The sequence below is a fragment of the Schistocerca cancellata genome, chromosome 9, assembly GCF_023864275.1.
Source record: "Schistocerca cancellata isolate TAMUIC-IGC-003103 chromosome 9, iqSchCanc2.1, whole genome shotgun sequence".
NCBI lineage: Eukaryota > Metazoa > Arthropoda > Insecta > Orthoptera > Acrididae > Schistocerca > Schistocerca cancellata.
This window is the reverse complement of record NC_064634.1, coordinates 60,252,848-60,269,000: the sequence shown is the minus strand read 5'-3', so window position 1 is coordinate 60,269,000 and position 16,153 is coordinate 60,252,848. Positions and strand designations below refer to the sequence as shown.

General features: G+C 45.5%; 1 protein-coding gene across 1 annotated transcript in view; it reads right to left on the bottom strand.

The window, feature by feature from the left end:
• LOC126100814 (fatty acyl-CoA reductase wat-like) overlaps positions 1–16,153 on the bottom strand; it is a 205,536-nt gene that overhangs the window by 106,317 nt on the left and 83,066 nt on the right. Inside the window, exon 2 of the mRNA XM_049911447.1 lies at positions 8,504–8,807. Coding sequence (XP_049767404.1) covers positions 8,504–8,788 — 285 coding nt within the window. The 5' untranslated portion in view covers positions 8,789–8,807. The remainder of the gene's footprint in view (positions 1–8,503; positions 8,808–16,153) is intronic.

Below are 16,153 nucleotides of genomic sequence, written 5' to 3'. Positions count from 1 at the left end.
CTATTAGCCTTTGTTGTCTTTAGTAAATAAAGGCTAAGTAAAATGCATTCATGATCCATAATTAATTGTTTCAATTCATGCATACACTACTGGCCATTAAAATTGCTATACCAAGAGGAAATGCACATGATAAACGGGTATTTATTGGGCAAATATATTATACTTGAACTGACATGTGATTACCTTTCCACACAATTTGGGTGCATAGATCCTGAGAAATCAATACCCAGAACAACCACCTCTGGCCATAATAACGGCCTTGATGCGCCTGGGCATTGAGTCAAACAGAGCTTGGATGGCGTGTACAGGTACAGCTGCCCATGCAGCTTCAACACCATACCACAGTTCATCGAGAGTAGTGACTGGCATATTGTGACGAGCTAGTTGCTCGGCCAATTGACCAGACGTTTTCCATTGGTGAGAGATCTGGAGAATGTGCTGGCCGGGGCAGCAGTAGAACATTTTCTGTATCCAGAAAGGCCCGTACAGGACCTGCAACATGCGGTCGTACATTATCCTGCTGAAATGTAGGGTTTCCCTGGGATAGAATGAAGGGTAGAGGCACGGGTCGTAACACATCTGAAATGTAACGTCCACTGTTCAAAGTGCCGTCAATGCGAACAAGAGGTGGCCGAGACGTGTAACCAATGGCACCCCACACCATCACGCCGGGTGATACGCCAGTATGGCTATGACGAATACACGCTTGCAATGTGCGTTCACCGTGAAGTCGCCAAACACGGATGCGAACATCATGATACTGCAAACAGAACCCGGATTCATCCGAAAAAATGACGTTTTGCCATTCGTGCACCCAGGTTCTTCGTTGAGTAGACCATCGCAGGCGCTCTTGTCTGTGATACAGCGTCAAGGGTAACCACAGCCATGGTCTCCGAGCTGATAGTCCATTCTGCTGCAAACGTCGTCGAATTGTTCGTGCAGGTGGTTGTTGTCTGTTGTCGGTTGACTCTGGGATCGAGACGTAGCTGCACGATCCGTTACAGCCATGCGGATAAGATGCCAGTCATTTCGAGTGCTAGTGACAGGAGGCCGTTGGGATCCAGCACAGCGTTCCGTATTACCCTCCTGAACCCACCGATTCCATATTCTGCTAACAGTCATTATGTCTCGACCAACGCGAGCAGCAATGTCGCGATACTATAAACCGCAATCGCGATGGGCTACAATCCGACCTTTATCAAAGTCGGAAACGAGATTTCTCCTCCTTACACGAGGCATCAGGACAACGTTTCACCAGGCAACGCCGGTCAATTGCTGTTTGTGCATGAGAAATCGATTGGAAACTTTCCTTACGTCAGCACGTTGTAGGTGTCGCCACCAGCGCCAACCTTGTGTGGATGCTCTGAGAAGCTAAACATTTGCATATCACAGCTTCTTCTTCCTGTCGGTTAAATTTCGCGTCTCTAGCACGTCATCTTCGTGGTGTAGCAATGTTAATGGCCAGTAGTGTATTTATTAATGACTTCATTCTCCATTTTTCTAACGCTGAATGAAATCATAAGCAATGAAACATTTTATCAGTATTGTTAGAGGACTCACATTGTGAACAGCAGCGAATGAACAGTACAACAGTGTTTAGTAAAGATAGAATGTAGTGCGTGGACATTTTTGCTTCCTGTTTTATCTTTTAGATAGATAATAAGTTATTATCTAAACCGTACAGAACTAGTGTCAATCAAATGCGTCCCTCATTGGATTGCATTATGTATTCTCACGGAACAGCCTTGAGGGTCGTGAGTGTGGACTCTGCTGCTGGTATTCAGACAAAGACCTAGCACGAGCTACTGGGCAATGTTTGCTGTCCGCTGGGGCCGAGCGTGATACTTGGTGCAGCCACTGTGTTCCTTTCTCGTGGCGCAGCTTGTAGTGGGAGGCGCTCGAGTGGACGGAACAGACAGGGGCGACGCGTATGGCGGAGCTGTTCTTCCCAGTCACTGCGCCCACGTCGAGTCACTCTGTAAATCCGCTGAGCGTCAGCAGCTCCGCGTTCCTTAAAATGAATTCATAATAAGGCAGAGAGATGGCTGCAGGGAAAACAAGGACGTGAAGAATTGGAAAACGACCTGTCGTCGGAAGAAACGTTAAAAAAAAACTTTTGGAAAAATTAAAAGCAAAGGCGTAGCTTTGTCTTATCCACGCCACATTATGACAGCATTCTCGTTCTGCGCATCCGAATACTTACTCCATAGATACTTATAAAGGATGAAGATTAATAAAACCGACAAAGTGCAGGGACGGATTACTGGCTGGAAACGGAGGAAAATAAGGTCCTGTGAACATGTGTCAGCAAATCCATTGTTGCCACGGTAGATGGCACTGACGAAGGGTAGTTTCTCTGACCACTTGCCGTGCCTTCCTTAAGTGTTGCAGGCTGTGTTGATTGACGCAGCGTACTGTAAGCAGCAGAATGGTCCGGTAGTCATGTCGGGAACAATCCGAGATGGTGGCGAGGGACCGTGCGTATACCAGATTTGGAGGACCAGGTTCTGTAGGATACTGAGACGAACGCTTGTACAAGCTCCATATCTGCTGTACGCACAGTCCCTCCGTTCTCTGCACGTTCATCTGTTTGAAAGCAGCCACGATAACACAAAAGCACACAAAGGGCCGGAGATCCTGACGAAATTCTATACAGGGTGAAAAGTATTTAAACCGACAAACTCTGGGAGGTTGCAGGGGACATCAAAACAAATACTTTTCCCTGATGTAATTTTTTCCTATGAGGATTATTTAAACCTGTGGAGGCAGTATTACGCTCTTCACTTGTCAGAGGCCGTATTACGATCTTCAGTTGTTAGAGGGCGTATTACGCTCTTAAGTTGTCAGAGCACGTATTACACTCTTCAGTTTTAGGCAACTACTGTCCACCAGTGTAGTAGTGCATTGTCTCTGGAGATGTACAGCGGGTTTATCAACAACAATATCCTAATTGCCGTATCCCGCATCATACGACCTTTGCTGCTGTGTACCAACGTCTGCGTGAGACCGGGTCTTTTAGCAGATTACCTGGACAAGGACGCCGTCGCGCGGTAAGAACGCTGCAACTTGAGGAAGCTGTCTTGCAGCATGTAGAACGGGATCGTTCAATCAGCACTCGTGCAGTTTCACGTAACATGGGGACGAATCAGACGAATGTAAGAACAGTCCTTCGAGAGCAACTGTTACGTCCATTTCACTTACAGCGTGTCCACAACCTGGAACCAGTTGATTATCCACCCAGAGAACAGTTTTCGCAGTGGTACCTGGAATAGTGTGAAATGCATCCTACATTTCTATCCTTTGTGTTGTCTACCGATGAAGCAACGTTCGGGCGTGATGGAGTCTTCAACATGCACAATTCGCTTGTTTGGAGTGAGGATAACCCACATGCCTCAGTTACTAGCGCTCATCAAGTGCGGTTCTTCGTTAGTGTATGGGTCGGTGTTGTTGGGGACTGTTTAATTGGGCCGTATCTGCTACCTAGGCCATTAAATGGCAGGCACTATTACAATTTTCCCCCCGGAGCATTGCCAGAATTGCTGGAAGACATCCCGCTCCCTACAAGATGACGCATGTTGTTTCAACATGGCGGGGCGCCGGCACATTTCAGTCGTCGTGTGCGTCGATTCCTGGACCGACGGTTCCCAGAAACGAGGATTGGCAGAGGTGGTCCTGTACCATGGCCTGCTCGATCACCAGATATGTCCCCTCTGGACTTTTTTGTGTGGGGAGAGATGCGCAACCTTGTTTACGCAACTCCTGTTGCATCAGATGATGATCTGGTTGCCCGGATAGTAGCAGCAGCAGGAACAATTCAGGATACTCCTAGGGTTTTTGCCCGTGTCAGACAGAACATGATCCGACGGTGGGAACCTTTGTTTACATGTCAATGGAGGCATTTTTGATAATCTGCTGTAACTGAAATTGGGTTGTGTTAATGTGATGTCTCTTGGTCATAAAAAATGGGAAAGTGTTTGTTGGTTTAATTAATTTGCCACCGGAGAAATCTTTCTCTACCAGTTTAAATACACCTCATAGGAAAAAATGACATTAGGGAAAAATATTTGTTTTGATGTCCCCTACAACCTCCCAGAGTTTGTCGGTTTAAATACTTTTCACCCTGTACAGAGACGCAAACCGTGTTCCGAAAGGATAGATTAAATAAAGTAGGTGGTGGTGTGTTTGTGTCTGTTGGTAGTAGTTTACCTTGTAGTGAAGTTGAAATAGATAGTATTGCGAATTGCTATGGGTAGAGGTTATACTCAACAGCCATACCAAAATAATAATTGGCTCCTTCTACCGACCACTCGACTCAGATGATATAATAGCTGAACGGTTCAAAGAAAACTTGAATCTCATTACAAATAAGTACCCCACCCATACAGTTATAATTGGTGGAGACTTCAATCTACCCTCGATTTGTTGGCGAAAATACATGTTCAAACCCGGCGGTAGACAGAAAACATCTTCCGAAATGGTACTAAATCCTTTCTCTGAGAATTACTTTGAACAGTTAGTTCATGAGCCCACACAAATTATAAATGGTTGCGAAAACACACTTGACCTCTTAGCAACAAATAATCCTGATCTAAAAGAGAGCGTCATGACGGATACAGGGATTAGTGAACACAAGGTCACTGTAGCGAGGCTCAAAACCATATCAACCAAAACCACTAAAAAAACGCAAAATATATCTATTTAAAACAGCAGATAAAAATTCACTTGATGCCTTCCTATGAGAGAGTCTCCATTCCTTCCAAGTTAATTATGTAAGTGTAGTCCAGATATGGCTCAAATTCAAAGATACACTATCGACAGCAATAGATGGATCTATACCGCATAAGTTAGTAAGAGACCGGACTCATCCTCCATAGTACACAAAACACGTCAGAACACTGTTGCAGAAGCAACGAAAAAAGCATGCCACATTCAGAAGAACGAAAAATCCCCAAGACTGGCTAAGTTTCGCGGAAGCTCGAAATATAGTGCGGACGTCAATGCGAGATGCTTTTAATAGTTTCCACAATGAAACATTGTCTCAAAATATGGCAGAAAACCCAAAGAGATTCTACTCGTATGTAAAGTACACCAGTGGCAAAAAACAGTGAATACCGTCACTGAGCGATAGCGATGGAAATGTTATCGATGATGGTGCCACTAAAGCGGAGTTACTAAATGCAGTTTTCCGTAATTCCTTCACGAAAGGAGACGAAGTAAATATTCCAGAATTCGAAACCAGAACAGCTGTTATCATGAGTGACATGAAAGTAGATATCTTAGGTGTTGCGAAACAACTCAAATCATTTAAGAAAGACATGTCTTCTGGTCCAGATGGTATACCAATCAGGTTCCTTTCAGAGTATGCAGACACAATAGCGCCTTTCTTAGCAATCGTATAAAGCCGTTCACTTGACGAAAGGTCTATTCCTAAAGGCTGGAAAGTAGCACAGGTCACACCAATATTCAAGAAAGGAAATAGGAGTAACCCATTGAATTACAGACCCATATCACTGACGTCAATTTGCAGTAGGGTTTTGGAGCATTTACTGTACTCGAACATTATGAATCACCTTGAATAAAATGACTTATTGACACATAACCAACACGGATTCAGAAAATATCGTTCTTGTGCAACACAGCTAGCTCTTTATTCCCATGAAGTAATGAGTGCTGTCGACAAGGGATCTCAGATCGATTCCATATTCCTAGATTTCCAAATGCTTTTGATACCGTTCACAAGGGACTATTAATCAAATTGCGTGCGTATGGAGTATCGCCTCAGTTGTGTGGCTGGATTCGTGATTTCCTCTCGGTGAGATCACAGTTCGTAGTGATAGACGGTAAATCATCGAGTAGAATAGAAGTGATATCTGGCGTGCCGGAAGGTGTCATAGGCCCTCTGCTGTTCCTCATTTACATAAATGATCTAGGTGATAATCTGAGCAGGCTCCTTATATTATTTGCAGATGACGATGTAATTTACCGTCTAGTAAAATCATCAGACGATCAATTCCACTTACAAAATGATCTAGACAGAATGTCTGTATCATTCGAAAAGTGGCAATTGTCACTAAACAAAGAAAAGGGCGAGGTCATCCACATGGGTTCTAAAAGAAATTCGATAAATATTGGGTATACGATTAATCGCACAAATCTAAGGGATGTCAATTCAACCAAATACCTAGGAATTACAACTACGAGCAATTTAAATTGGAAAGACCACGTAGGTATTATTGTGGGGAAGGCAAAACAAAGACTTCGCTTTGTTGGAAGGTCACTTAGAAGATGCGACAAACCCACTAAAGAGACAGCCTGCATTACACTTGTCCGTGTTCTGCTGGATTATTGCTGTGGGGTGTGGGATCCTTACCAGGCATGATTGACGGAGAACATCGAAAAAGTGCAAAGAAGGACAGCTCGTTTCGCGTTATCGCGCAATAGGGGTGAGAGTGTCACTGATATGATATGCGAGTTGGGGTGGCAGTCACTGAAACGAAGGCGGTTTTCTTTGCGGCGAGATCTAGTTACGAAATTTAAATCACCAACTTTCTCTTCCGAATGCGAAAATATTTTGTTGACATCCACCTACGTAGGGAGAAATAATCATCATAATAAAATAAGAGAAATCAGAGCTCAAACGGAAAGATTTAGGAGTTCCTTTTACCAATGCGCAATTCGAGAATGGAATGGCAGAGAAGTAGTATGAAAATGGTTCGATGAACCGTCTGCCAGGAACGTAAGTGTGAATTGGAGAGTAACCATGTAGAGGTAGATGTAGATTTTATGTGGTGTGACTTCGGTGTAGCCGTGCTGCCTCTCGACCGTTTCCACTTGCCTGGCCGTACACGAGCACCATCTTGGTTCAGTAATTCTTCTTTGGAGGAGAACCACAGCCATTGAAAACTAATGAATAATATAACTGTCAACAGGTTTTACTCTAGAGTCTAGAATTTCAGTTTATAAAACGTTTCAAAAATCACAAATTATCGTCATGTTTTGCATCTTCGGTTATATAAAGCAATTCTGTAAAAAGTAAATGCGAAAACATTTGTGTAATATACTACACTACTAGCCATTAAAATTGCTACATAACGAAGATGACGTGCTACAGACGTGAAATTTAACCGACAGGAAGAAGATGCTGTGATATGCAAATGATTAGCTTGTCAGAGCATTCACGCAAGGTTGGCGCTGGTGGCGACACCTACAACGTGCTGACATGAGGAAAGTTTCCAACCGATTTCTCATACACAAACAACAGTTGACCGGCGTTGCCTGGTGAAACGTTGCTGTGATGCCTAGTGTAAGGAGGAGAAATGCGTACCATCACTTTTCTGACTTTGATAAAGGTCGGTTTGTAGCCTACCGCGATTGCGGTTTATCGCATCGCAACATTGCTGCTCTCGTTGATCGAGATCCAATGACTGTTAGCAGAATATGGAATCGGTGAAATCGGGAGGGTAATACGGAACGCCGTGCTAGATCCCAACGGCCTCGTATCACTAGCAGTAGAGATGACAGGCATCTTATCCGCATGGCTGTAACGGATCGTGGAGCTACGTCTCGATGCCTGAGTCAACAGATGGGGACGTTCACAAGACAACAACCATCTGCACGAACAATTCGACGACGTTTACAGCAGGACGGACTATCAGCTCGGAGACCATGGCTGCGGATACCCTTGACGCTGCATCACAGACAGGAGCGCCTGCGATGGTGTACTCAACGACGAACCTGGTTGCACGAATGGCACAACGTCATTTTTTCGGATGTATCCAGGTTCTGTTTACAGCATCATGATGGTCGCATCCGTGTTTGGCGACATCGCGGTGGACGCACATTGGAAGCGTGTATTCGTCATCGCCATACTGGTGTATCACCCGGCGTGATGGTATGGGGTGCCATTGGTTACACGTCTCGATCACCTCTAGTTCGCACTGACGGCACTTTGAACAGTGGATTTTACATTTCAGATGTGTTATGACCAGTGGCTGTACCCTTAATTCGATCCCTGCGAAACCCTACATTGCAGCAGGATAATGCACGACCGCATGTTGCAGGTGCTGTACGGGCCTTTCTGGATACAGAAAGTGTTCGACTGCTGCTGTGGCCAGCACATTCTCCAGATCTGTCACCAATTGAAAACGTCTGGTCAATGGTGGCGGAGCAACTGGCTCGTCACAATATGGACTGTGGTATGGTGTTGAAGCTGCATGGGCAGCTGTACCTGTACACGCCATCCAAGCCCTGTTTGACCCAATGCCCAGGCGTATCCAGGCCGTTATTACGGGCAGAGGTGGTTGTTCCAGTTACTGATTTCTCAGGATCTATGTACCCAAATTGCGTGAAAATGTAATCACATGTCAGTTGTAGTATAATATATTTGTCCAATGAATACTCGTTTATCAGCAATTACTAGCAATTAGCACGACTAATTTGCTTGATACGGTTGTGGGATAAAACAAATGAGCGAGGCACAGTTTTAAACTTGGCGGCGGCCTACCTGCTGGGAGAAGAGGTGGTCGAGGCGCTGCTGCGGCGCGCGGCCCTTCTTGGTGCGGACGAGCAGGTAGATGGTGCGCAGGCGCGGGCAGCTGCGCAGCAGCTTCTCGACGAGCACCTTGCCCAGGAAGCCGGTGCCGCCCGTCACCAGCACCGAGGCGCCGCCGAAGAACTCCGCCACCGGCGACTGCAGGCCGCGCGCCTCCTCCGCCTGCGCCTGCTCCAGGGGCTGCGGCTCCGACTGCAGCTCGGGCTGCGTCTGGCCTTCCTCCGCCGAGACGTACATGGCGCTCGCTGGGGCCTGCCTGCACACACACAGGCGCGTCATTGCTTCGCCCTCTCATCTGCTTCCCTTGTACTCAAGTCCACAGTAATCGACCAGCGATACCTAGACGTTACAGTTTCGCTGAAGCTGTTTTATATGGATATGTTTTACTCTGAGTGTTGTTCAGTTGCAATCATATTATCATGTTCCGAAGAAGTGTTATTTTTTTTTTTATATTTCGAACATCTCAGTTACACTGACATAAGTGTCTACTGCAGTGCTTGCCGGTTTCGGGCTGATACTCTCAAACCACACACCTTGTTATCAACCTAGCTTCTTTCTTTCTTTCTTTCACTTATGCCATAGTCCTCTAGCGATAGCAGGGTCGGCGTGGATGCCGGCCGGGGTGGCCGACCAGTTCTAGGCGCTACAGTCTGGAACCGCGCGACCGCTGCGGTCGCAGGTTCGAATCATGCTTTGGGCATGGATGTGTGTTACGTCAAAAATGGTTCAAATGGCTCTGAGCACTATGGGACTCAACATCTTAGGTCATAAGTCCCCTAGAACTTAGAACTACTTAAACCTAACTAACCTAAGGACATCACACACACCCATGGCTGAGGCAGGACTCGAACCTGCGACCGTAGCGGTCACGTGGTTCCGGACTGCAGCGCCAGAACCGCTAGACCACTGCGGCCGGCTGTGTGACGTCCTTAGGTTAGGTAGGTTTAAGTAGTTCTAAGTTCTAAGGGAGTGATGACCTCAGCAGTTAAGTCCCATAGTGCTCAGAGCCATTTGAACCATTTTTTTCGGCGTGGTTACAACGGATTTGGCAATGTTAGAGTTAGGAATGGCCGGATGCCCTTCCAGGCGCCACCCCGTACCCCCCAGGACGGAATCAGAGTACCCCAACTGTCTGCGTCTAGTGTAAATCGTGAAATAGTGCGGACGTGTTTCAAATGTCTGCGACGCCTTGGAACTGGTTCAAATGGCTCTGAGAACTATGGGACTTAACTTCTGAGGTCATCAGTCCATTAGAACTTAGAATTACTTAAACCTAACCAACCTAAGGACATCACACGCATCGATGCCCGAGGCAGGATTCGAACCTGCGACCATAGGAGTCGCGCGCGGAACGTAGGGACCAGCCCGGTATTCACCTAGCGGGATGTGGAAAACCGTCTAAAAAGCACATTCAGGTTGGCTGGCACACCGGCCCTTGTCGTTAATCTGCCAGGTGGATTCGATCCGGGGCCGGCGCGCCTACCCAAGTCCAGGAAGCAGTGCGTTAGCGCTCTCGGCTACCCTGGCGGGATGTAATTAACCCAGCTTGTCATACATTATAGTACCAAAACGCACGAATAGCTTCTGCACAGAAAATTTAACTGTGGGCAAAAACTACTCTCAGTGATATTAAATTGTGTGTGTAGTTGCACCTGACTGACGCAGCCAAACAGGACTGAAGTTGGTTAGCTGTAACCAATTTACTGGGTGACAATTATTGAACTATATGAAACAGAATTGGCCTAGCTTCTGGACGGTTTGGGTTAGGACCTTCAATCTACACGGTTGGCCATGGGGCATGACGAGGATTAGTACGCGCTGAATGGTTTGGTTTAGCGACGTAGCCCACTTTCATTTGGATGGGCTCGTCAACAACCGAAATTGGTACATAAGGGGGACTGGGAATCCGCATTTCTTCAACCTCAACGAGTAACTGTGTGGTGTGCAATATCGTCACGGAATAGTCGGTGCGACATTCTTTGATGGCACAGTGACTACCAAACGGGACGTGAAGGTTTTAGAAGACGATTTCATGCACATTATCCAAAATCACCCTGATTTCGGCAAGATGTGATTCATGCAAGACGACGCTCGACCCTATCGAAGCAGGAGACTGTTCGTTGTCCTGGAGGAGCACTTTGGAGACTGCATTCTGGCTCTGGGGTACCCAGAAGCCGCTGTCATAGGCCTAGATTGGCCGCCATGTGCCCCAGATCTGAATACATGCGACTCCTTTTTGTGGAGCTACGCTAAAGAGAAGGTGTACAGCAATAACCATAAAATCACAGCTGAGCTGAAATCAGCCATTCAGGAGGTCGTAGACAGCATCGATGTTCCGACACTTCAGTGACTCACGCAGAATTTCGTTATTCGTCTGCGCCACATCATCGCCAATGATGGCAGGCAAATCGAACATGTCACAACCTAAATCCGAATATCTTTAGTGACGTTTACATGTTTAATATAGCGTGTGCACGCCTTGTTTGTAATTAATTTACTTTTCTTTTCCATGTTGTTCAATAATTTCACCATGTATGCGCCCAGTTATTGGACCCTAGTGGGACTATTGTCGTCTACAATATCAACAACAATTGTAGCACCCCTCCAGTTGAGTTGAGTGGTTGTTACGTTTAGTAACAGCGTGTGTCAGTAAACGCCAGCAGTAGAGACATGGGCTAGTATCTGTGAGAGTACTTGTTGCTCACAGTTTAACTTTCTGTACAGACGCTTCAAAATGGTTCAAATGGCTCTGAGCACTATGGGACTTAACTTCTATGGTCATCAGTCCCCTAGAACTTAGAACTACTTAAACCTAACTAACCTAAGGAGAGCACACAACACCCAGCCATCACGAGGCAGAGAAAATCCCTGACCCCGCCGGGAATCGAACCCGGGAACCCGGGTGTACAGACGCTGTTCGTGCCTTTCGCCACCATATTGTATACTAGTTACGGTTAACAACAAAGTTTGCGGTTTGGGAATGGGAGCTACAGTTCGAAACTGACATTCACTGCAGCTAAAATTGTATATCAAAGCAACTGAGATGGTCGAAATAAAAAAAGAATAATGATTCAATTTCCTCTGCACTGAACAGTTTCGGACCTAGTATCCTGTGACATCATGCCTCGAATCAGCAAGATTATGCAGTGTCCTATTAAATATAACAATGGCCACATACGTGGACATCAACAACAAGAAATACTGGTATTCACCTATATCTGGATCAAAATAACAGAATCATTGACAGCTAATTTCTTATCAAGGATATGGAAAATGTTGATCAAGTCCCGCAACGATGATACTGGTTCTGAATAAAATGCCAGGACCAGTCCCACGTCTCGTTTTATTTTAGAAAACACAACCAGTTTCGGACTCCAAGGCCATTATCTAGTATTATGCACATACTATCTAAGAGCAAGTTGTAACAGGATTAAATGTAGAAGAATGCAACAGGCATAATTAACAACGGTCAAAACAACTAGTCGACATTCTTAAATGACAAGCAACAAAAAAAAAAAATAATATTTTATGAACTCATCTACAATTGAAAAAGATGTATGTTAAATAACTATGTAATTTTGAAGTACAATTTGACACAAAACACCGTAATAACGTAAATATTGTACAAAGCCGTTTACGATCTAAGAAACTGGTGTATAAGTAGTGTTCAAATGAAAAGGTATGAGACGCTGTAACAACCAAACCGGTTTAAATTTCCATATGCCGCTTTGGTAGAACGTAGTGGTACTTCTAGGCAATGAAAGTGTACGTCGTTACCTCCCACTAAAAAATTCAAAGCTGTGCCCTCAGCAGGCAATGCGATGCTCACCATCTTTTACGACGTCCGAGGTCCGATACTCATAGAATTCCTCAAGCTGTCGACTAATCGTGAGTCTGGTGATGAGAATAATGAGATGGAGCCTACCTCTGCAGCTTTCTTGTCTCACACAGGTGGCATTTCCAAGAGCGTCGATCCTATTTTGAGCATACACTGTGAGATGTACGAATTCGACCAGTGTAGAAGAACAGGTGGTCTGTAGAGGGCGGGTGTCTGTCGTATTTCCTACACTTCTATATCTACATCTACATGTATATTCCGCAAGTAACCAGACAGTGTCTAGTGCCATTGACTGATTCCTCCTTCTCTCTTCTATTCATCCATGGCACGTGGGAAGCAAGACTGTCGGCAGACCTCCGTATTCCTCAAAATGGCTCTGAGCACTATGCGACTTAACTTCTGAGGTCATTAGTCGCCTAGAACTTAGAACTAATTAAACCTAACTAACCTAAGGGCATCACACACATCCATGCCCGAGGCAGGATTCGAACCTGCGACCGTAGCGGTCGCTCGGTTCCAGACTGTAGCGCCTAGAACCGCACGGCCACTCCGGCCGGCTCCGTATTCCTCGTTGTGGTCATTTCGCGATATGTATGTGGGAGGAAATAATACCTTGTCAGACTCTTCTCAGAACGTTCTGTCTTGATATTTGAACAGGAAACCTCTCCATGTTGTGCTACGCCAGTCTTTTAGCTTCTGCGATTGGAATTTATTGAACACCTTCGCAACGTTTTCGCGCAGACTGGGCGATCACGTGTCAAAACGCGCCGCTCTTCGTCGGAATTTGTATATCTTTCCTATGCTCCTGGAAAAATAAAAGTTAGTGCACCTGGAAAGACGACTCCAGTTTTGACGGGGTGCCGGGTTATACCAACTGGAGATAGTAGATATACTGATGATAATGGTTACAAAGTTGTCCGCCAACAAAGAACATAGTGGCAGAGCGCCATCTGTGTCTACCATTTAATCGGGAATGCTCATCGCCAGAAGGCTGTGTGTGCAGTAAACGTCTGAAGCAGGCAGGGATCCATGCCGAGGAGAAGCACTCGTGCTTCCTACAGACAGGTGAGCGAGTTTGGAAGGGGTCAACTTGTGGCCTTCCGAGTGGCGGGATCGTCCATTCGGAGAATTGCCACACAAGCTGGACGAGCTGCGCCAGTTGTGCAACGATGCTGGTGTCAGTGGTCACGTGAGCATCCTCACACCCTCGGACAAGGTTCTGGACGTCGACGTAGCACTGACGCCCTCAGGGGTCGTCGTATTGTAGGGGCAGCAGCGGCAGATTGCAATCGTACCACAGCCCAGAGTCGTCAGCACGAACTGTTGCCAACCATTTATTGGCAATGGGACTACGGGCACGCACAGCTGTAGCCTGTTTTCCACTCGCACCACAGCATTTAAGTGCACGGATCGACTGGTGCCGACAGAGTATCACTTGGAAAATGCAATGGCGCGCCGTGCTCTGCAGCGATGAAATTAGATCCTGCCTGCACACATGTGAAGTATGTTAACGGCAAGAAACAATGAATGCCTTCTCTGTGCGATAGCAATGGAGATACTATCGAAGTCAGTGCTGCCAAAGCAGAATTACTAAACACAGCCTTCCGAAATGCCTTCACAAAAGGAGACGAAGTAAATGTTCCAGAATTCGAATCGAGAACTGCTGCCAACATGAGTAACGTTGAAGTAAATATCCTCGGAGTAGTGAAGCAACTTAAATCACTTAATAAAAGCAAGTCTTCTGGTCCAGACTGTATACCAATTAGGTTCCTTTCGGAGTATGCTGATGCATTAGCTCCATACTTAACAATCATGTACAACCGTTCGCTCGACGAAAGATCCGTACCCAAAGACTGGAAGTTGCACACGTCACACCAATATTTAAGAAAGGTAACAGGAGTAATCCACTAAATTACATGCCCATATCGTTAACGTCGATATGCAGCAGTATTTTGGAACATATATATTGTGTTCGTAAAAAAATGAATTACCTCGAAGAAAACGGTCTATTGACACACAGTCAACATGGGTTTAGAAAACATCGTTGTTGTGAAACACAACTAGCTCTTTATTCAAATGATGTGCTGAGTGCTACTGACAAGGGATTTCAGATCGATTGCGCATTTCTGGATTTCCGGAAGGCTTTTGACACTGCACCACACAAGCGGCTCGTAGTGAAATTGCGTGCTTATATAATATCGTCTCAGTTATGTGACTCGATTTGTGATTTCCTGTCGGAGATCACAGTTCTTAGTAATTGACGGAAAGTCATCGAGTAAAACAGAAGTGATTTCTGGCGTTCCCCAAGGTAATGTTATAGGCCCTTTGCTGTTCCTTATCTATATAAACGATTTGGGAGACAATCTGAGCAGCAGTCTTCGGTTGTTTGCAGACTATGTTGTCGTTTATCGACTAATAAAGTCATCAGAAGATCAAAACAAACTGCAAAACAATTTAGAAGAAATATCGGAATGGTGCGAAAAGTGACAGTTGACCTTAAATAACGAAAAGTGTGAGGTCATCCACATGAGTGCTAAAAGGAACGCGTTAAACTTTGGTTACACGATAAATCAGTCTAATCTAAAAGCCGTAAATTCAACGAAATACCTAGGTATTATAATTACGAACAATTTAAATTGGAAGGAACACATAGAAAATGTTGTGGGGAATTCTAACCAAAGACTGCGTTTCATTGGGAGGACACTTAGAAAATGTAACAGACCTACTCAGGAGAATGTCTACACTACGCTTGTCCGTCCTCTTTTAGAATACTGTTGCGCGGTGTGGGATCCTTGCCAGATAGGACTGCATAGTACATCGAAAAAGTTCAAAGAAAGGCAGCACCAACTTTCTCCTCCGAATGCTAAAATATTTTGTTGACACCGACTTACATGTGGAGGAACGATCACAAAGATAAAATAAGGGAAATCAGAACTCGTACGGAAAGATATAGGTCTTCTTTCAAGTCGTCTGCAATCGTCATGATGTCTTCGATTATTATCACATGGAATCCCAAGTGAATGTCCCTCATAGCATAATACTGCCTCATCGGTCTACATCCGCAGAACGTTGCATATTTGGAGCTGTCGTTGTCTTGGTTGATGTGATATCTAGACACGACCGTCGAACTGGTGTAATTATAAATGTGACTCATCCGAGCGTGTGACACGTTTCTATCGATCCACGGTCCAATGCCTGTGATCCTTTGGCCATGGCAAACTTAACTGATGTCCTCTGGGTAAACACTGGTAAACGGAGCCCCGTGTTCAGCAACATACGCTGAACTGTACGCCCAGAAACACATGCGCCTGCATCAGCATCGTACTCTGTCGTCAGATCTGCCCAGACCGTTCACCGAATGGAAAGCACCCGACCTCCACGTTTTGTTATGAGGTGTGGACGTCCAACATCTTGAATAATGATGATCTAACGTCGTTAGATTCAAATACCGCTGGTTATGCCATCAATATTTAAGGACTACGTGTCCGGTTGCAGTCCCACTTGATGGATTACCAGAGACTCATCCAGCATCTTGTTTACAATGAAATTTTCAGCCTGTAGCGGAGCCTACGTCGGCATGAAACATCCTGGCAGCTTAGAACTGTTTTTCCGGTCGGGACTCGAAATTGGGACCTTTGCCTTTCGTGAACTATCCAAGTATGGCTCACGACCCATCCTCCGACCTTTACTTCGGACAGTGCATTATCACCTGCCTTCCAAAATTCACGTGAGTTAAATTGGGCTACATCCTATACGCTTGGCTA